Raw genomic sequence first — 22,337 nt, forward strand, 5'->3', positions numbered from 1 at the left:
CCTCATCCCTTGGGGTCAATGTATAAGTCACAAAGATCTTTTTTTGTTCAGAATAGAAGTGACCCTTAGTTAAGCTTTCTTTCCTGAGACTCTACCCATTTTTAATTTACTTGTCCTTCTTTGGGTAACTGGGGGAAGCAGATGGGAGGAGGTAGGGGATACAACCTCCCAAACAAGAAGAGGCCCAAAGCTATCTTACTGCAATAGTGTTGAAAGAGAAGAACAATAAGAATCAAAAGTAAAAGCACCAGCCACTAGAGAGGAGTTAGGTCTATCCTGTTTCATTGGGGCAAGTGTTGATCTCTCCTAAGAAGTCAGAGTGTGTATATTCGTTGGCATTATAAACCAGCATAGCTCCCAGGTTTTATTTTTAGCTACTATGAAGTTTAGAACCAACCACTGACTTTGTCCTAAAACCTTTTGGACTATATTCCCTTCCTAGACTACTTGGAATAAGTTGCCCAAAGACTTAATTTGGCAAAGTCCTAATCTTAGTATTCAAAACCACCTTTGTAGTGCTGGTTAAGAGGCTTTAAAGACTATGATCATGTCAACTTAAGAGCAAGACATTTTGAGGGGCAGTTTCAAAATTGTGTGTCCTTATTTTTTTCTTTTCTAATAGAATTCCTCTCCTGTCTCTGTTCAACTACATTTTGACTACATAGGACTCCCTGCCCACCCCCCACCCCCCACCAGCTTTTTCACTGTGTACCGAATTCTGAATTCAACCTCTGAATTCTATCTGCCTCTCCAGCTAGGCTGTTAGATCTCGTAGGCAGAGACTACTTTCAGCCTTGTGTCTCCAACACTTAGTAGTTACTAGACCCTAGTACTGATATGTGTGCCAACACAAATGAAGGCTAAATAAGTCCATAGACAATTTTTTTTTTCTTTTTTCCTTTTTTTTTTTTTTAAAGAATCCCTCTTAGAGGGGTGCCTGGGTGGCTCAGTCGGTTAAGCAGCCGACTTCGGCTCAGGTCATGATCTCACGGTCCATGAGTTCGAGCTGTCAGCTGTGCTGACAGCTCAGAGCCTGGAGCCTGTTTCAGGTTCTGTGTCTCCCTCTCTCTGACCCTCCCCGGTTCATGCTCTGTCTCTCTTTGTCTCAAAAATAAACGTTAAAAAAAAATTAAAAAAAAAAAAAAAAAAAAAAAGAATCCCTCTTAGAGATGTATCATCATTGCTGAACTCTAAAAACAAGGAACAATGAAGTATATTTTCTGAAATTTACCTCCTGGTCCATTGGTTACTAATATACAGTGATACGGGGAACAGATCAACAAATGCATTCATGGGATGAAACCATCAAATATTTACTTGTTGATTCTATTTTGACAATGTGTAGAAAAAAGAGAATTGAAAGGGATGGGGGAAAGATTTCACTGTCTATGAAAGAAACATACTTGACAAGTATGCCACATATTTAGCACTGGAATGAAAGAGATTGATATTAAAATTAAAGTTTCAGATTTTGAAATAATTTTTAAAAATTATATTCCTTAGATTAACCTTGTGTTGAAATGGGTAAAGCTTTGATAGTTTTTCATTATATTTTTGAAACTGTTACTACTAAGATTAATAAATCTTGTATATTACCACCTCAGAAATATTTCACTTTCTCTGTGTATTTTTTGTTTTTAATAATCTGAGAAGGAAACACTTTACCTCAACTGTTGAAGTTCTATAATCACTTTGCATAGATACAAGACCCAGAGTTATTTCAGGCATAAAATATATAATAAATAAATGAGACAGTTAAGCTCAGGGGACCAAAAGCAAGCCTCCAAAAGATAGGGCTGTCAGCATCATATGTCAGGAAAGGCCAGTTTACCCTGACACATTGAACCAACAGTCATCTCAAAAAGTGGGTACTAAACATTGTTCAGTGATAGTTGTTCACACCATAGTATCCAGCTCTAACAAAGATCTTATATTCGAGCATCTTTGCAATTTTGTGTTTTCAGGACCAGGCATGTAAGTGCCTTCAAAATCAGTAAGATTGACACTTTGAAAGTAGCTCTAAAAGCACATCAGGGTCATTGAGGCATTCACTTATCACTGAAAGATGATTCTGTAGTGTCTTAATACATAATAACTAGAATTATCAGCATCTTAATGCTTGAAGTAGTTTGTTTTCCCAGATAAAATATTAGATCATAGAAAATTTAGTTGTAAAGAAAAACTATGAAGGTCATTAAGGACCAGAGAGAACCAGAGAGATACATTCATTCATCTATTCAATAATATTTATTGGAGATTAACTCGCTCAATTTGTAGTATTGCTGGTACTGTGACTGTTCTCTTGACTAACTCTTTGTTCTCTCTGCTATATCAGATTTTATATTTATTTCTTTATGTGGGAACCTATACTCCAGTAAACCTTGCATACACCTTAATTCTGCTTCAGGGTCTCTGTCTTACAGGGTAAAACAGTAACAATAGTACTTCTCTGTTGGCCATATTATTTCATTTATGATTTAAAAATGTTAATAATAGGGTCATGCTTTCATTAACTTGGCAATTACCAATTCTGAAATTTGGTTATGCCGCAGTTGATGGTTTTCTGTACTTATGATTGGCTTCCACTTCGGCTAAAACTTTGATTGCTAATTTAAGTCACATTTATATTCATTACTTAAGATTTTTTAAATGTATAAAAATGTAATCATGTCTGTTAAACAGGGAACAATTACTTACACTTAAATATTCATTTTTTTTCCAAAGTCCCAAATGGGATATCTTAAATAGTTCACTAAGTACATGATTGTAGTTATTTTTAAAAATCAAATATATGTAATTTATAGGCATTAATGCATTTTTATAATTTTGAGATTGGGAGTCACCCTGGAAATTGTTGATCCAATAATCCCTTATTTTACAGGTCAGAAAATTAAGCTCCTGTGGAGTCGAGGTTTATAGAAGTAGAACAAGGGCCTAAGTATTACTCTCAACCAGTATGAATAGATATAATCATGTGTTTGCAGTAATGTATATGTCAAAACAATAGTCTGAAGTTAAAAAAAATTTTTAATGTCTATTTTCAAGAGATAGAATGTGAGTGGGGAAGAAGTAGAGAATGGGGGCAGGGGATCTGAAGTGGGCTCTGTACTGATAGCACAGAGCCCGATGGGGCTTGAACTCAACAAATGGTGAGATCATGACCTGAGCTGAAGTCAGACGCTTAACCAATTGAGCCACCCAGGTGCCCCTAATATTTTTTTTTAATGTTTATTTATTTTTGAAGGAGAGAGAGAGAGACAGAGAGAGAGAGAGACAGAGAGAGAGAGAGAGAGAGAGAGAGAGAGAATGGGGGAGGGGCAGAGAGAGGGAGACACAGAATCAGAACCAGGCACCAGGCCCTGAGCCGTCAGCACAGAGCCTGATGTGGAGCTCGAACTCACCAGCCGTGAGATATGACCTGAGCTGAAGTCGTCTGCTTAACTGACTGAGCCACCCAGGTGCCCCTAAATTTTTTTTTTTTTAGGTTTTATTTATTAAAGTAATCTTTCTACCCATTGTGGGTCCTGACCTCACGACCCCAAGATCCAGAGTTATATGGTCCACCAACTGAGAGCCAGGAGCCCCTAAAGAAATGTTTATGTATAAACTTTCTGTTTTTTTTTTTTTAAACATTTTATTTTTAAGTAATCTTTACACCCAACATGGGGCTCAAACTCACAACCCTGAGATACAAGAGCTGCATGCTCCACCAACTGAGCCAACTAGGAGCCCTTATACTACTATCTAAATGCTTTGTTATCTAACATTCTGAGACCTCCTAAAGACTTGCATAGCAGAGACAGAAAGAAGAAACTAATGTGGTTATCTAAGTGATAGCAGATGAAGGCCTAGACTAGAGTGTAAACAGTAAAAATAACAGGAAGAAACACTTCACATAAGAAAGAAAACTGACATGATATTAGGATCAGTAGAAGCCAGTGAGTTAAAAAAAAAAAAAAAAAGGAGACAGTTTTATATTTGATTCCAAACACAAATGTAAAAACAAATAATACCTAAAATCAGGAATGTCCAGACTTCTGATAGCACAACCATCTAGGTTTTTTTAAAAAAAAGAATATTCTCAGTACATATATATGTATTATTTATGGATATGTGCTAATACTATATACATTATGAAACATAAAAAACATTTAAAAAAAATGAAAGTAAAACAATGTTTTAACAGTGTAAAAACTAAGGATAGCAGTATGAGTTAATATGCTTTATTTTTGAAAAATTCTAACACTTGGTCATATAGTCTGATTTTAAGGTGTTTACTTTGATACTCGGTTTTAATAGTTGTCATAGGTGAAAAATTTTCTCAGCTGTGATACTGAGTTTAAATTCCTTCCACCCAAATTACATAGAGTTGTTGAAACTTGACTACTAAATTTCTATTGTTACTGACATCAATGTTTTGATACTAACCATTTTTAACATATGACTGAAAGCCCATTAAAATGCTCCAGTTGAAAGGTTTTTCAACAAAAAAATTCTAGTTTAAGTTTTTTAATACAAACATTATAAGTGACATACTGATTTTGGCAACAGCAAACCTGCAAGAATGTAAACACTTCCAAATATTCATTTTAAATGATTTTCTCGATAACTTTCTTTTGAAAAGCAGTAACTTTTTCATTGTTATACTGTCCTCTTTATATGGGCAAACTCAGAATGTTTGTTTTTTAAAAACATTAGGTAAATATTCCTTAGGAACTTACCACAGAAAAGAACAGCAAATGTGTAATGTTATCTTTTTGAAAAAGAAAACTACATAACAACTTTAAATTTTACAACTTTTTGAAATGCTTTGCCATGAGATAACCAATGGAAGTGTAATAATAAAAGTTATGATCATTCTCTTACTATAAAGTATTGTAAATATTTTACTGTATTTTAAAGGCTCTGTTTTTATAACATTAACCACATTGAAGACCTTTTAAAAATTTTTTGCTTTGATTTGCTACAATAGCTTGCTTTATGAGTGAATTTGATATGGTATTCTACAGTTTTGCTCTGGAAGCTGCATTCAAAATAAGACAAATAGTGCATAATGTTTCTGATTACATGGATTTCCATAAAACTCGATTCTGATTAAAAAGTTATTATTGAGAATTTATCTTTTCTGGTATACCTTTCCTTTCTTGGCTCTGTTTGAACATGCTTTTAACTACCTAAGAAGTAAGATGTCAACCCTTAATAACACAAGGCTCCCTCTTACATGATAAATATCAGAAGAGTTGACTGGTACTGATTTTCAGTACTGCAGGAGAAGGAATTAACTTTATTATGGATTGAGGTAGCTAGTACAGGCTTCTCAGGGAAAAGCAGGATTATGGAAAGATAGGAAAGTATTTAGATTGGTTTACTGGAAGGTTTCAATAGGTTTGTAGGAAGTTGTAGGAGAAAAAGAGTGAGTGATATGAGAAAAGCATAAGCAAGAAAGTACATGATGAATTTGAGTCATGGAGGAGACCAGGCTAGAGGATTCATGATGTTGAATAGCTGAATGAGTTAGGTAGGTAAGTGCAGAGATCCTTAAATATGAAGTTCAGTCATTAAGAATTTCATCCTCTGGAAAAAAAAAAAGAATTTCATTTTATGATGAGCTGCTAAGGAGTTCAGATCAAGAACACTGAATATACAGCTTTGCAGACATGTTGGGGGGGTGCGGTGGGCAATTCTAATGAGGTAACAAGTTCAGGGAAGAAAATTCTTCTGGAACAAAACATTAAGTTTGCACCACAATAGATTCTGAAAGAAAAGTGAAGGAGAGGGTTTTGTTTTCTACCTTTGGCAAAAACACAAGGTTGAATGGAAGTTTCTGAGGGAACATTTAGCACAGTGTGATGGGTATCAATGATAGTAGACAGATGACTTAATAAAGGATTAGGTTAATGTACAGGTCCAAATTTTTAATTAAGTAAACATTGTAAAAATATATATAATATGCATATATAGGAAAGATAGTTGTGAATTCTATAGTGACTTAAGTGCTTCCTTTTTTGCTTTGGAGGCTTTTGAATTGCGTATCATCCACAAAAGCCACCATACTATCTAAGGAAGGAGGAGCCAAAATATACTTACAAACTCACTTGTTCTCTCATCCCATGTCTTTTTTTTTTCCATCCCATGTCTTTTTAAATAAACCAAATGAAATCTTCATTACATCTCTATTTCCTGTCCAGAGCCATTTCCCATAGAAAATGGTCTCTAAAATAAGGTGCATTTGCCTCAATAAGTGCACACACACACACACAAAACAAAACTCTCCCATACAATTTTTATGTTAGAAAAATGAACTTAAGCTAATTGACTAATTTTTAATAGAAGGATTGATAGGAGTACAAGTATATACTTTCTAGCATAAACATTTATGAAAGTACACACTCAATGTAGAAAGTATAATCAGAAAGTATGTCAGAGTTGACTCTGGGGTGGGGGTTGTTAAATATACAGTTTATCAGCGCTTTCCTCTAGAAATTTTGATTTAGTATATTTGAACTGGTGCTTGGGAATCTGTTTTTTAACAAGACCTCCAAGTATTTATTTTTCAGCCATGTTTAGGAGATTAGCAATAGACCGATTTCACGAAGTCCAATTCTGGGTCTCACAATGCTAAGGGCTGTGTGATTGGTACCTCACCTATTGTGAGACAGCTAGAAAGATGGGTTGTCCAAGAGCTCAGCAGCAGAGCTAAAGCTCATCAGTGATTCAGGGACTAGCATCCAGCTCACCTTATGTCTTGTACTTTTATTGAACCAAAGCCAGCTTACAGTAGTTGAATTTTAGGGGTAGCAGTATGTGTGTCTAGAGTAATATAGGAGTTGATTCACCTTTAGGTTTGAAGTCAATGATTGTTTTAAAGCTGTTATCACAGATTTTTACTATGTTCCATGTGTTTATTTATTTATTTTTTTTTTCAACTTTTTTTTTTTTTATTTTTTTTTTTATTTTTGGGACAGAGAGAGACAGAGCATGAACGGGGGAGGGGCAGAGAGAGAGGGAGACACAGAATCGGAAACAGGCTCCAGGCTCTGAGCCATCAGCCCAGAGCCTGACGCGGGGCTCGAACTCACGGACCGCGAGATCGTGACCTGGCTGAAGTCGGACGCTTAACCGACTGCGCCATCCAGGCGCCCCTATGTTCCATGTGTTTAAAACAAATCATGGCTGATCAAAAAACTTTATATCTTGTTTTTATGAATGCTATATAAACATGCTGACACATGGAAATGTAGAAATTAATTTTCTGCTAAGGCATTTGGGTGTGCAAAGATAAAATAGTTATCCAAAATGTTAAAAAATACTAGAAGATATAATAGCTAACATTTATTAAGTGCTTACTATGTGCCAGGCACTGTACTAAGTAAGCACTTTCAATACTGTATATTTAAACCTCACAACAATCCTATGAAGTAGGTGTTTTTAGTAACCATTCTGCAGATGAGTTAACTGAAGGAGCACAGAGAGGTTAAGTAACTTGCCCATTATTTATACAGTTTTGTTTGCTTGCTTGCTTGCTTGCTTGCTTGCTCATTTTAATTTGGGAATATTCTAAATAACTTCTAGAAGACACCTATTTTCATGTTATGACTTAATTATCTGTTGACTTCTTTGACTAAATGATTATCTTGAAACTTGATTCTTCTACTGCCTTGTTCTTTCATGAAACAAAACCTCTTTTTGTGTATCTTAACAAGGAATAAAAAGTGGCATATAGATACTACTTTGGAACATTCAAATGATGAAAGAACATGACAAATAAAAGCAAAGTGTTTACTGCCACTTTGAACATGTAGCCTGATGATTTATATCATAAGTAAAATTTGTAATGGTGTATTGTTTAAGCTTTGCTTATAACTTACTAAGTTTTTAATGTCTGAAGGATATTTTGAGCACAGAAAGAAATTTTGGCAATTATTTGTGTTTTAATTGATGTGCCATTTATTCAAATTTTTAACATTGCCAATTTCAATCCCTAGTTTTTTCCTTAAGGCTGTAAGCTCGATGTATGCATTAAAAAATAGGTATCTATTTATACCCTCACTAGGCCTTCAGTTAATCTTTTAATTATCAAATTAAATTCCCTGAAACATTTTAGAAACAATACCAAGGTATGTAATGAATCAAAAAAGCATAATCAAATAATTAAATCTCGTAAACCTAAATCTACGAAATCAAATTTATAAATTCAGTCAACCAAGTTCTCCTAAATATTAAGCTTTGTTTACAAACTTGTTACATAATTCATATTATAATCACAAGTCTAAGATAAAAGATTCTCTAAAAATATTTCAAACATCTTTAAAAAAAATCCCAGAAAATACATAGACAAATTATCAGTTAATGCCCAACCTATCAGTACATCTTTATCTTAAAACTAATGTAAAGTCTTCGTATTATAGGTTGGATTCATTCCTTCAGCCTGCCATTTCTTTATCCCAAGACTACAAATCTGCTAATAGAATAATAATGCAATAGAATTTCCATCTTCTAGCCTTCCATCACAACTAGGCGTATACATTTGGGATCAGGGCAGGGGACCTGTGTGTCTGCCAACCACAGTCTGCATTGGACAGGGACCCTTCTACCTCTTTCTTATAGTCAGGTTCTTGCTTGCCATTGTTAACAGAAGCTTTATGAGCCCTCACATAAACTGAACATTTAAGTTTTACATTTTTGCAACCTGGTTCTTTTCCTAGAAATGATGCATCCTGTAAGTTTCTCCCTTAGGTTTTAAAACCTGGTTCTTTTCCTAGAAATGATGCATCCCTTAAGTTTTTCCCTTGGGTTACACTTAATCCCTATTATAATTGGATTTTCTAAGTCCAATTATGTAGAAACTCTGTAACCTTTGGCATTAAAGCCTATTTGTGTACTGATGGGGTTTTGACACCCTACTTAGGTTACTATAGCAACCCTTTCTCTTTTATAATTTAATAGCTGACTCATTGACCATCAGTCATTTTATTGACAAGGATGATCAAGTTTAGTTTTTAACCCCTTTAAATTCACAAAGCCAAAATGATTTTTCTCTCCTAGGAATGCCAGAATCACCTCCGCAGATATGGAAATGTGAATCTGGAACTGGTGACTCGAATCATTAGAGATGGTGGCCCATGGGAAGATCCAGTGTTGCAAGCTGTTCTTAAAGCCCAGCCAGCATCTCAGGAGATAGGTACTTCAGGAGACTCAAAATCAAAACCAACATTTGTGAGAAGCAAGCGCAATTTTCATTTCTAACTAGAGCAGTAATAGTGATTTTTCTTTATCTTCTAATACTGAATAAGAGTAATGTATTTTCACATGAAGTGTGTTTAAATTGTTATACTAACCTGGCCCAAGAATGATTTTTGACACCAGACTAGGTACCTTTATGTATAGTAATTTTCCATTTATTCTAATGGGAATTCAGTGTAATACACTTACTGTCCAGATGTTACTTACAGAGAGTTTGTTTTCATCATTTGTTATATTTTAAAAATCTAGTTAAGTAGGAACAAACACCCTTAAAAACAACAACAACAACAACAACAACACCCTGCTTAAGCACATGGAATCTCCCTTATACAGGAAACTCTGAGGGTTGGAACTCTTTGTCAGTTTTTGTCACCACTACTGCATATCCTATACCCAGCCCAGTGCCTGGTACAGAGTAGGTACTCAATATAAGTATTTGTTAACTGAACCAAGTGACCATCTGAGGAATGTGTAAGTGAATCAGTGACAAGTTGAATGAATTCCAAGTACTCTGGAGCAGTATTTCCCAAACTTCATCCATTAGTAGAAGTTGAGTTTTATCTCATCCCTGAACGACCTGCATGCTTTGATATCACCTCCTTTCCAGCATAGATCCACTGTGTTTCCTGTGGGCCAAAATTTCCTTTTGAGGCAAGAGGCTCTGTCAATTACTTCTAGGTAATTCTTTTTAAAAACTGTTTGCCATATTGTTCCTGAGCCCCAGAACATTTTGGATCATCAGAACTTAGAATGTAAACTCAGCAGTAGTGTAAGCAGAAAAAGCATGGAAAACATTTGAAAGCATGGAGAGAGCCCATGGAGTGCAATTATAAGATGGCCAGAAAGAAAAGACAAGACTTCCCACCCTTGTTCTGGTGAGGATACTTCACACCACATATTGTGCTGAGCAGGTTAGGATCTTTCCATTTGCCTCAGGTTCATAAGGGTTGGGGGTAGGTTTTGAGTAGAGTTGAGTGGAGAAGGGGCTATGCTTCTCCAGCTTAAGAGCAAGTCAACTCCAGATACAAGTGTGGAGGACTGTGACAGAGATAGGAGAGAAGATGACGAAAGAGAGAAGATCAGGAGAAGTAGTTAAAAGTGGTGGGCTGAGATAGGAGGTAGAATAAGACTAGAGGAAAGAGCTACAATATATATCATAGTGTTATAGTGGTAAATACCCAGGGCATAAAAGGAGACTGGAACTTGATGTGAGGGTTTCAGAAAGGAGTAAAAAACTGAAGAGGGAGGCAGTTGGAACTGAGGAGGAAGAGTTGTACCATCGAGGAAAAGTATATAGAGTCAATATAGGGAAGGCAAGGGTGACAGACTGAAGAAAACTATGAGGAGCCTGGGGAATGTGGTCAGATGGCACAGAAGCTAGATGAGGAGCTTCAAAAGGAGTGAGAATAGAGAAGAAAACTTGGGCTTTTCGGGGGGCTTTTAGGCTTCTCTGACTAGGAGCTAGAACAAATCTGTTGGTTGGTGTAAGGGCTGATGGTATGTCTCTCTCTCTCTCTCACTCTCCCTCTCTCCTCCTTACGTATATATTCCTTTCATACTTCCACTAGCATACCTCACTTTGGGAAAAGCTGCTCTAGAGCCTCATTAATATGGATGACTCTCCTCTAGTTGGTGACCATTAAGATAAAGACCAGTCTGAAGTTTATCTTTGCATTAACTCTATAAATCATTGTCTGCTTATCATATGCTGTAAACGGAATTGCAAGGCACATGTTGAAGCCCAAATAAAACATCACTCATAGGCATTTTAGAAGCTACTGATTAAACATACACAAGTAATGAAAACATTTTGATCTGAAATCATGAAATGTGGATCCCTGTTCCTGCTCTGCCACTTATTCTTTGTCCTTGGGCAAGTCATTTGACCTCTCTGAGTCTCAGTTTTGTGATCTGTGAAAGAAGTATTATGATACCTGTCATAGGTTGTTGTTAGGTCTAAATAAACTTAGGTAGATAAAGGTGTTTATATGTTTTTAAGTTGTGTAAAGTATATTAATTAGTAATTATTCTTAGTGATACATATATTAATAAGCAATCCTTTTTGGTACTACTTTTGGCTTAATTTTTGATAAGTAATAAAACATTTTCATTAATTCATGTTACTTTTTTCTATAAATCTAAATCAATGTGGTTTTAATGACAAAATAGGATTCAGCCTTTTAACCTTATGTGAATGACAATATTAGGCAACAAAATATAAAGTACATAAATAGACTAGAAATTCCAGACCCCATGTTATCTGAAACATATTTTAACATATTAGTGAACTGAAAAGAGAGTATTTCATTTTTTGTTAAATTTTTTTCAATTTTTAGACTGAAAAGAAATCAAAAGATACTTCTTGAGCAGTTTTGGTGTTACTCTTATTTCCATTTTTCCAATCATATGACTGAATATTATTTTCATAAATAAACTCCTACTAAGGAATATGCTATTTAGTTAAATAACCACTTAATCTAACCAGATGCCACATGTTAGTGGTAGAGTTTCAAACAACAAAGTTTGAGAATCTTTTCTTGAGAGTAATAAGAGTTTGTTTTCTTTTTAATATAGTGAACAAATATTTAAGTTCTGAAAATCCACTGTTCTTTGAACTACGTGCCAGATACCTAATTGCTTGTGAACGCATACCTGAAGCAATGGCTCTTATCAAATCTTGTATAAATCACCCAGAAATCAGCAAAGACTTGTACTTCCATCAAGCACTCTTCACATGTCTGTTTATGTCACCTGTAGAAGATCAACTATTCCGGGAGGTATTGTTTGAGATTATGTTTGCCTTTTACTATTTTAACCTTATCAAAAATAAAAAAAAAGTAGCCCATTCTTGTAAAATTCCTTTTACAGTAACACCAAAGCTTTTAGGATTACATTATTTAGATGTGTCCTCTTTGACATTATTCTTTAAGCTCGCATTGAATTAGACAATCTGAGATTGACAACTGATGAAATTAACAAAGCATTCATCAATAAGCATTATACATGTTGAGCTTATTGTGTGACAGAAGAGGTTAAATAAAAATAGGAAGCATTTTAAATAAAAATTTAAATTAATTATTCAGCACTTGTTTTGTAAATACTTTTATAAAGTATTTTCCCTTTTAATAAAATACTAAGAAATTAAATGCTCATGTTTGTTGTTTTCGTTTTTTTGTTTGTTTTTTTTTTTAAGATGAAAGAATCTTTTCCTAACATAGAACCTATTCACTTACAAGTTGTGGACATTAATGAGATTAAAAGTAGTTATAAATTGCAGGTGCTAGATAGTAAAACTATGAAACCATGAATATTTCTGTATAATTCATCATTGTTTTTGTAGAAGAAAACCAGAAATTTAAATTTTTTCCTGAATGTTTAATCTAGACATTTAATGCAACTAGCTTTTTAGGTATTTTTAATGATATGAACTGATTTTTCTTTTCCTCTTATAGCATTTATTGAAAACTGATTGTAAGAGTGGAATTGATATCATCTGTAACACTGAAAAAGAAGGCAAGACTATGTTAGCTTTGCAACTCTGTGAATCCTTTCTTATTCCGCAGCTCCAGAATGGGGATATGTACTGTATCTGGTAAGTGTTCCTAATATGGAAATTGAAATGGTAAGATGGGGAACAAAAGGAGAACTGGTTGGCAGAATCTGGACTTTATGTTTTAAAAAAAGTTCTGTGAAAATGTTAAGCCACATTTTAAAAATTTACTGTGCAAGAAACAACAGTAAGTTGTAAGATCTAAAAATTAAAAGACAATGACCATGTGCCAGTAACTGACAGTATAAATGTTTAAAGTATGTATTATAATGAAACAATTATATTTTAAATTAAATGTGGAACTTAGTTTTTTAAGACTTTATTTTTTAGAGCAGTTTTAGGTTTACAGTAAAATTGAGAGGGAGGTACAGACATTTCCCATTATATCCCGATCCCCATATATACATAACCTTCTCCATTATCAACATTCTCAGAAAAAAAAAACAAAAAAAAACAAAAAAAAATTACTCACCAGAAGAGTACTTTTTTTTTTTTTAACCAAGGATGAACCCATAGTGGCACATCATAACCACCCAAAGTCCAGTTTCTCTTAGGGTTCACTACTGGTGTTATATATAATCTATGGGTTTGGATAAATATAGTATCACACAGGGTATTTTCACTGCCCTAAAAGTCCTCTGTGCTCCCCACTTGTTCATTTCTTCTCTCCGTCTCCCAACCCTCACCTCTGGAAACCACTGATGTTTTTACTATTGTCATAGTTTTACCTTCTCCACCATATTGTATAGTTGGAATTATACAGTGTGTGGCCTTTTCAGATTGGCTTTTTTCACTCAGTAATGTACATTTAAGGTTCCACCATGTCTTTTCATAGCTTTATAGCTCATTTCGTTTTAGTGCTGAAAAATATTCCATTGCCTGGATTACCAGTTTATTTATCCATTCACCTAATGAAGGACATCTTGGTTGGTTTCAAGTTTTGGCAATCACGAATAAAGCTGCTGTAAATATCCGTGTGCAGGTTTCCGTGTGGACATAAATTTCAACTCCTTTGGGTAAATACTGAGGAGCACACCTGCTGAAATGTATGATAAGAGTGTTTAGTTTTGAAGGAAACTACCCAACTGTCTTCCAAAGTGGGTGTACTGTTTTGTATTCCCACCAGCAATGTATAAGAGTTCCTGTTGCTCATCCTCACCAGCATTTGCTGTTGTCAGTGTTACAAAGTTGGGCCATTCTAATAGGAGTATAGTGGTATCTTGTTTTAATTTGTATTTCCCTGATGACGTATGGTGGGGACCATCTTTTCATATGCTTGTTTTTTTATCTGTATATCTTCTTTGGTGAGGTGTCTGTTAAGATTTTTGGCCCATTTTTAAATTAGATTATTAGTTTTCTTTTTGTTGAATTTTAAAAGGTCTTTGTAGATTTTGGGTAATAGTCCTTTATCAGATGTGTCTTTTACAAATATTTTCTTCCAATCTGTGGCTTATCTTTTAATTTTCTTGATATTGTCTTTCACAGAGCACAGTTTTTAATTTTAACAAAGACGAGCTTATCAATTATTTCTTTCATGGCTCATGACTATAGTATTGTAAAAAGGCATCACCATACCCAGAAGCTTATTTACTAGGAGTTTTATAGTTCTGCGTTTTCTGTTTATGTCTGTGATCCACTTTGAGTTAATCTCTGTGAAAGGTATAAAGCATGTGTCTAGATTTTTTTTTTTTTTTTTTTTTTTTTTTTTTTTTTTGCATGTAGATGTCCAGTTATTCCAGCACCATTTGTTGATGAGACTATCTCCACTCGACTGTATTATTGCCTTTGCTCCTTTATCAAAGACCAGTTGACTATATTTATGGGGGTCTGTTTCTGGGCTCTTTTCTGTTCTGTTCTCTTGATGTATTTGTCTTTTCTTTCACCAATACAACAATGTCCTTATTAGCGTTAGTCTTCCAACTTTTTTCTTCAATATTGTATTGGCTATTCTGGGTCTTTTCCTCTGCATATAAACTTTAGTATCAATTTGTTGATACCCGTAAAATAACCTGCTGGGGTTTTGATTGGGATTTAATTCAATTTGTAGATCAAGATATTGACATCATGACAATATTGAGTTTTCCTATTCATGAATATGGAATATCTTTCCCATTTTAGTTTTTTGATTCATTCATTAGTTTTATAATTTTCCTCATGTAGACCTTATAATTATTTGGTTAGATTTATGCCTAAGTATTTCATTCTTGGGATGCTAATATAAATGGTATTGTATATTAGTTTGTGAAAACATTTTAAAAAAATGTTAATGTTTATTTATTATTGAGAGGCAGAGCATGAGAGGAGCAGAGAGAGGGGGAGACACAGAATCTGAAGCAGGCTCCAGGATTCGGGTGTCAGCACAGAGCCCGACATGGGGCTTGAACTCATGAACCGAGAGATCATGACCTGAGCTGAAGTCAGATGCTTAACTGACTGAGCCACCCAGGCGCCCCAGTTTGTGAAAACATTTTTAAAGCTACTTAAAAATGATTAGTAGGATATATGAAACATCAGGTTTACCAAGAAATAATGTAATTTAGAATGCGGTATTAGAATGTTTTTAGTACATATCTTCAAATCCTTTTAGGTGAAATCATGAATAATTCTAAAAGATTCTAATAACTTCTGCCTTCCTTTTCCCAGTTCTCATGCGTGCGTGCACACACACACACACACAGACACACACATCCTACCACTTGGACATTTTACTAATTTTTTTTTTTTTAAGTTTATTTATTTACTTAGAGCATGTGCACACATGTGAGGGAGGGAAGGGCAGAGAGAGGGAGAGAGAGAATCCCAAGCAGGCTCTGCCCTATCAGTGCAGAGCCAGATGTGGGGATTAATCTCATGAACCATGAGATCATGTGACAGATGATCTCAAGAAATCAAGAATTGGACACTTAACCAACTGAGCCACCCAGGCACCCCAACATTCAGTAATTCTTAAAGGATAACTAGGTTTCATTTGCCCAACATAATAATCTAAAATGATATGGGCTTATATAAGACATTTTTAAACCAATACTTTTGAATTTTAAATTCTAAAATACATATTTATTTTTCACAAACATTCTCTTTAATAGATCAGCTTAATATTAGTGGCAAATTTTAATAGAGTAGAAAGCCTTCAGTATATATTGTCTCTATTTAAAGTTTGATTATTTTTCTTAAGAAAGAAGTTCCAGGACTGATGTCACTGAAGATAAGAAAGTTAAGAAATAAGATAAACTGCTAGGTTATTTGAATTGTTCATCCTGGTGGTTACAGCATGTTAAATTAAAGTTATATATTGGTTTGAGAGTGGTAGTGAGAAAAATTATCCAAAATAGTGAGTCATGAGATATTTGGGCTTTAAAAGGATACCACATTCCTAAGAACACCAATATTTATCTCTTAGGAATCAGTGAAAAAAAATCTTATGTTTATTTTGAGAGAGAAAGTGTGCATGTGTGCACCCACACAGCAGGGGACGGTGGGGCAGGGGAGGAGAGAATCCCAAGCAGGCTCTGAGCTGTCAGTGCAGAGCCTGACATGGGGCTCAATCTCACAAACTGCAGGATCATGACCTGAGCCGAAAACAAGAGTCAGATGCTTAACTGACTGAGTCACACCCACACTCCCTGGAATCGGTCAAATTTAAATACATGTTTTACATGATATGTTTCTGTCTATCTAGTTTATTTCTCATAATAGTTTTTGAAAACTATCACCATAACACGATTTCACAGAGCGATTTACAGCACGGACCACAGCTATCAGGCACCATAAACGTAAGACATTTCAGTCATCACTGTGTATTCATATACTTTCTCTCTGTTGTCCCGATTGCCACACTCTCCACTCTCAAGAAAACTGTCATTTTCATAACCAGTTCCCAGACTATCAGGTCTGTCAAACTTTAGCACTCTTCTGTCCCATGCATCACCCCCTAACCCCACCATATACACACATAATTATAAACTGGTACACGCATTAAGCAATCTTAAGGAATTTAAAATCTGTCATTCTGATATCAAGTAATTCTTTAAAAACTTTAGTAAGCATAAGGTCACACAGAAAGCTTGTTATTTAATGCAGGTTTTCATGCCTATTCTCAGAGCTTTTAATTTCATAGTGCTGGGTAAGGAACTATACTTTTTAAAATCTTTCCTCTTTGACATTTTAATTATTATGTGTAGTGGTATGGATCTCCTTGGGTTCACCTTGATCCAAATTCTCTGTGCTCCTGAGCCTGGATGTCTCTTTCCTTCCCCAGGTTGGGAAAGTTTTAAGGTATTATTTCTTCATTCTTTTGGGACCCCTGTAATGTAAATGTTTGTTTACTCAGTGTTATCCAAGATAGCCCTTAAGCCATACTCATTTTTTAAAAATTTTATTTATTTATTTATTTATTTTTATTTTTTCTCTTTCTTTGTTGAAGTCCTGAGTTTATGACTGTTACTTTGAACTCTTTATCAGGTAGATCGCTTATCCCTGTTCTATTTAGTTCTTTTTCTGAGGCTTTGTCTTGTTCTTTCATTTGGAGCATATTCCTCTGTCCCCATTTGCTTGACTTTCTGTGTTTATTTCTGTGAATTAGGTGGAACAGCTACTTCTCCTAAACTTGAAGGAATGATCCTGTGTATGGTTATCCCCTGTGTGGATTGTGTGTGCCTGATGACTTTGGCTAGCTGGCTAGAGCTGTAGCTGTCATAGGCTGAATGTCCTGGGACTCCCTGTGCTGGGGCCATGCTGGTGGGACGGCCAGAGCTGAAGTAGGTGTAGGCTGGGCTGCTCCTGGGGTTTTCTGTACAGAGGGCACACCAGCAGGACAGCTGAAGCTGAAGTGGGTACAGGGTGGTCTCAGGGCTCTCTTGTGTTGTGGGTGATAGCAGAAGCTAAAGTGGGTGCAGGCTGAGGCATCCTGGGGCATTCTGTGTGGGGTGCCCTTTTCGGGCAGCTGGAGCAGAAGCAGGTGTGGACCACAGTGTCCTGGCAAGTTGTCTGGAGCTGAAGTGGTGTGGGTCTGGAGCGTTCCAGGGTGCTTTGTGCCTGTGTTACCTTGTCAAGTAGTCTTGAGCTACAGTGTACACTGACAAGGGTGACCCGGTATGCACTGTACTGGGCCTCCTTAGTGAGACAGTTGGGGCTGGTATGGGTAGAGGACCAGGGCTCATTGAGGTGGTAGGGTGTCTGGACCATGCTCCTGTCCATGCTGTCAAGGTGGATGGGGAATGTGTAAACTGTGGTGCTTGACAGCCCCACTGACCTAGAGAAAGTTCCAGCAGTCTCCCTGCCATTTGGTAGAGTTCTAGGGCTAGATCCTTTATATTCTAGTTGCCCTTTTAAACTGCAACTTTTTTTTCTGTACCTCAGAGCAGATGAATCTGCTCATAGTCCCTTATTACTGTCCCTCCCCACTGCAGTTTACAGGGGTGAGAGTGGGGATTCCCTATTACCATGTCTCCGTCTTTCTTGCCATTCTCTATGTGGTCGCTCTTACTTTTGTTGTTCAGCTGTTCAGTCAGTCCTCAGTTCTTCAGGAGGAATTGCTCTCTGTGTAGGTGCAGATTTGTTGTGTCCCTGGAGGAGGTGAGTTCAGGCTCTGCCTACGTCGTCATCTTGGACCTAAATTCTTAAAAATATTTAAAAGAATACCTAGAAGATGAATTTAATGATAAACTCATTTAATATTATTATTTTATAGATTAAAATCTTCAGACTCAGAGATAGAGTCAAATAGCTAATTAGTAGCAGAGCTGGGTCTAGAAATTAGTAGACTTATCTTCCAGGGAAGTATATTTTTATTTAGATGATGCAAATTCGTATTAAAAAGTTTACCATGTAAATTGGAATTTAGAGGAGGGGATCAGGAGGCAGTGGTAAGACAATTTTAAATAGTTTTTAAAGAGTTATCATTTCTTGATATGTAGTTATTCTGAAATATAATCATGACTGTTAAAGTAGATCTTTTCCTATGCGTAAAGGAATGTTCTGACTTTGACTATATTAAACCAACAGAATATCTTTAGCCTCTTCATTTTAATATACTCATAAGTAAACTGAAATCCCAAGTACAAACAAACAAACAAACAAAAAAATGCTTTCTTCTTTTGGCTAACCATTTTACTATTTAGGGAGGGATCTTAAAAATAGAAGAGTGCCTATCTTTCCTGCCCCCACCCACTGGCACCTTCTAAGAATAGAAGCTGGGTGTGTGACTCCCAGCTGCCTAACTGGAAAGGAATCTTCAGCCTGTTCCTTTGTCCGTCCTTCTGAGTGGGCGGGGTACTGATTACCTGCTCTCTTATTTCTTCTACCTCTCCTCAATATTTCTGAATGCTGGGGTCCTTTTCTCTTACTTCTAAAAGTTGATTTTCACCATAACTTGAAGAGCAGGATTCTTTCATGCCTCCAAGGTCCGTGTTGTCTGTCTCATTTTGGCTTTCCCTATGAACCAGCTTACCTCATCTCCCCCGTCTCTGCGGACAGAACCTGATCCATAGTCCAGTTTTGGTCTATCTGAAGCCAGTAGAGCAAGCAACCAACCCCATTTCTCTGCCATTGCTAACAATAACAAGTAGTAGTAATAATAACAGCAGCTACTAATATCTTCTGAGTGCTTCCTATAGTCTGTATTTCATATATACATTCCCATGTAAATAATGCCATGTAAATAATGAAGTAATGAAGTAAATAATGAAGCTAAGATTCAAACCCAGGCAGCCTGACTCACAGCCTCTATTAAATATTACTTACTATAAATAGATCAAACATAAAAAAAATGTATGTTGTAAAGGTGGCTGTAGACCCTGTTATAGCCTACATTCTCTGCAGCCTGTTACTTGATGATTTTATTAGTAGCTAGCTACCCGGGAAATGTGTTTGTGTACCATATAGGAGCTATGTTTTCTAAAGGACTTCTATTTGAGAAGAAAATGTAAGCTTCATCAACACTGTTTGCTCATGAGCAAAGAAGACTATTGTGGGTTTTCAGAGCATTTTGTTTTCCTTCAAAATCTAAAGTACAAGTAAAACCTGATACCCCTTTTATAAATTCAGTCAAAATGGAGCTTCATAATCATATCCTGAGATTTCTGCTTTGCCTACTTTTAGAAAGCTAAAATCCATTCTGGCAGCCCTTTCCTGGCAAATTTATTAGAATCTTGGGATTACATTTTGTTCAAGTTTCATCCTGAATTAACAGAAACAAAGGGAAATGAGATCTCTCTCTTCAAAAAAGAAAAATAATAATAGTGTACCCTAAGGATGTCTATTAGGAGTCTCAATTTATTTTTTGGAGAAAGTTGGAGAATATATACATTTCTAATATGTTAAACATTGATCTGTGTAATAATGAGTGCAGTGAATACTCTCCCCTAATTTCCAACTATCATTTTTTATTTTTTGTCTTTAAATCTGTTGCAGAGATCTGCCAGGTCTTCTTAAACACAGTAATCTGCTTGCCTTTTATCTCATCCCTTTGTTTATAAAATACCCCTATTTAGAATGTCCACCATCATCTTATACATCATTCTGGGTCTGCAATTTCCCTTAATAGATTTCCTCAAGAGGCTCCCTCTAAATGCTCTTAGCATTTAGGAAGACATTTTTTTTTTTTTTTTTTTTTTTACCACTTTATTAACTAGCAGATATTTGTTGAATAAATCTCACTGGTTGGTACTATTAAGATTATAAAGATAAGGAAAGAATAAAGGAAGTTAGTGATTTATGAAACATCAGTACATACCAGACATTTCACCTAGGTGTTTCCACTTAACTGTCCATTATTTTTATGTCTAAGAAAACTGGATAAAAGGGATAAAAGCCACCTAGCTGGTAATAAAATGGAGTTAGAATTTATACTAGTCAATTTGCAAGTGATAGCATCCTATGTCTAATTAGTTTAGGAAAAAGTTAGTGCACATGGAAAAAATACTGGGTCATGACAAAAAAAGGGGAAGGATAGAATAGGTCCCCAAAGATAACTGCTTCCAGGGACACTGATTTTTCTGCCAGTTGACTTCATTCTCTCCTGTTGCAGACCGGAAGGAATGTCAACAGTCTCCAGCCTTCATAGTTTAGAGTTGAGAACATTCCAGGGACTCTGACCGGCCTGACTGGGGTCAGTTTCCTATAATTAATATCGTAAGGAGGGTGAGGACGGTCACATAGTTCAAATGGTTACTGGGGTTCCAACCTTGTGTAGTAGGTTATTTCCAGAAAAAGATGGCTCACTGTGAACTGGGTAATATCACACCGTTTGGTATAGAATGCCCTAATGAGAAATCTCTTATTCCCAGTCTCATGTTTTTGCTACTACCTCCACTATACAATGTGTCACTGAGATTAACAACGGGGATTAACAACAGTTGGGGGAACAGGCCCCATAAAATGTCAACAAGGAAATACATGAAAGGCATGAAACCAACAAGAGGGATAGATCTATTCTGAGGTAGTTATCACTTTAGATTGGGGTATTCGTGAAGGCATTCACGAAGAAGGGGTATTTGATAATGGACTCTGAAAGATAAGCTCATCTTAGAAATGAGGTACTTTCTGAGTACAGCAATTAGCATAAAAAAAAATGAGAATAAACAAAGCACATTAACTAACCTTGAAGAGTGCCCAGGACTATAATCCTATCCCGACTCCAAAACCCACGTTTCTGTTGCTGTTAATACTATGTGACATACGGAATAAGCACTGGATGAAATTATTTGAAAGTCTGGAAACAGAGCAGTTTAGCAGCTGTAGAAGTGCATATGTAAAATTAGAGGGCCTAAGGTGGTAGCACTGAGAAAGAATGGTATGGCTATGGGCAAAAATATAATTAGAATACAAAGGCTGTGGAAAATAAACAGATGAGAACCAAAGAGGTTCGAGGAATGTTTAGTGTCATTGACTGACCTAGCAAAAGATAATCAATTTTGTAGGAGTATTATTCATTCTAAGTGGGTTATGGTGATAGAAAGCAATCTAAATTGAAATATCCACAAATGGAAATTGGGAAAGAAGTCAGAGCTACAGATTTGGGAGCAAAGTGTGAAACCTGGTGAGCTTTTATATGCAAAAAAAGTGGGGTTGTGAACTGAAACTTATTAACACCCATACAGCTAGAAGAAGATGGAATCAGAATTTTGGTTTTACTACTTCTGTGTTGCTTGCCATTATTTTCTGTTTTGTGCTTTCTGTATTGTCTAAGTAGACTATGTACACCTTCACGATAGTAGTCAAGCTATCCTTAGACTTAATAGCTGCATGTGCTGGGCTCAAAGTACATGCTCAGTAAATCACTTAAAAAACAAACAAACAAACAAAACCATTTTCATCAATTATCTTAATACTTTTTAGATTATGATGCTTTATGTAACTTGACACACTTTAAAGAATTCTAATTTACTAGAATGGGATACCTAAACATATCAATTATATGTTGATTTCCTTTGCCTCAAGACCCACTGCTGCTCCTCCTTTGTCCATCTAATAACCTTGGTCACATCTTAGAAACCAATCTACCTGTGAAATGCTTTAAATGGCCCATAGCTTTTCTGTTTAAAAA

The 22,337-nt window shown here is 35.8% G+C and overlaps 1 protein-coding gene and 1 long non-coding RNA gene across 9 annotated transcripts in view; one reads left to right on the plus strand and one right to left on the minus strand.

Moving 5' to 3' along the window:
* Positions 1-22,337, plus strand: part of ZNF654 (zinc finger protein 654) — a 94,054-nt gene that overhangs the window by 61,890 nt on the left and 9,827 nt on the right. For 2 of the 4 annotated variants that reach the window (XM_042955325.1, XM_042955324.1), the window contains exons 4-6: positions 9,046-9,181; positions 11,818-12,020; positions 12,696-12,835. In XM_042955325.1, the coding sequence (XP_042811259.1) occupies positions 9,046-9,181; positions 11,818-12,020; positions 12,696-12,835 (479 nt within the window). Of the gene's footprint in view, positions 1-9,045; positions 9,182-9,881; positions 10,155-11,817; positions 12,021-12,695; positions 12,836-22,337 lie in introns of those variants that run through there. The other 2 variants (XM_042955326.1, XM_042955327.1) reach the window with 2 other exon arrangements.
* LOC122229824 overlaps positions 4,241-22,337 on the minus strand; it is a 34,271-nt gene continuing 16,174 nt past the window's right edge. For 2 of the 5 annotated variants that reach the window (XR_006207148.1, XR_006207147.1), the window contains exons 4-5: positions 18,279-18,410; positions 16,339-17,096 (exon numbers count right to left, since the gene is read on the minus strand). This is a non-coding gene — a long non-coding RNA (uncharacterized LOC122229824). Of the gene's footprint in view, positions 5,575-16,338; positions 17,097-18,278; positions 18,434-22,337 lie in introns of those variants that run through there. The other 3 variants (XR_006207151.1, XR_006207150.1, XR_006207149.1) reach the window with 3 other exon arrangements.

Source organism: Panthera leo, chromosome C2 (assembly GCF_018350215.1).
Source record: "Panthera leo isolate Ple1 chromosome C2, P.leo_Ple1_pat1.1, whole genome shotgun sequence".
Classification (NCBI taxonomy): Eukaryota; Metazoa; Chordata; class Mammalia; order Carnivora; family Felidae; genus Panthera; species Panthera leo.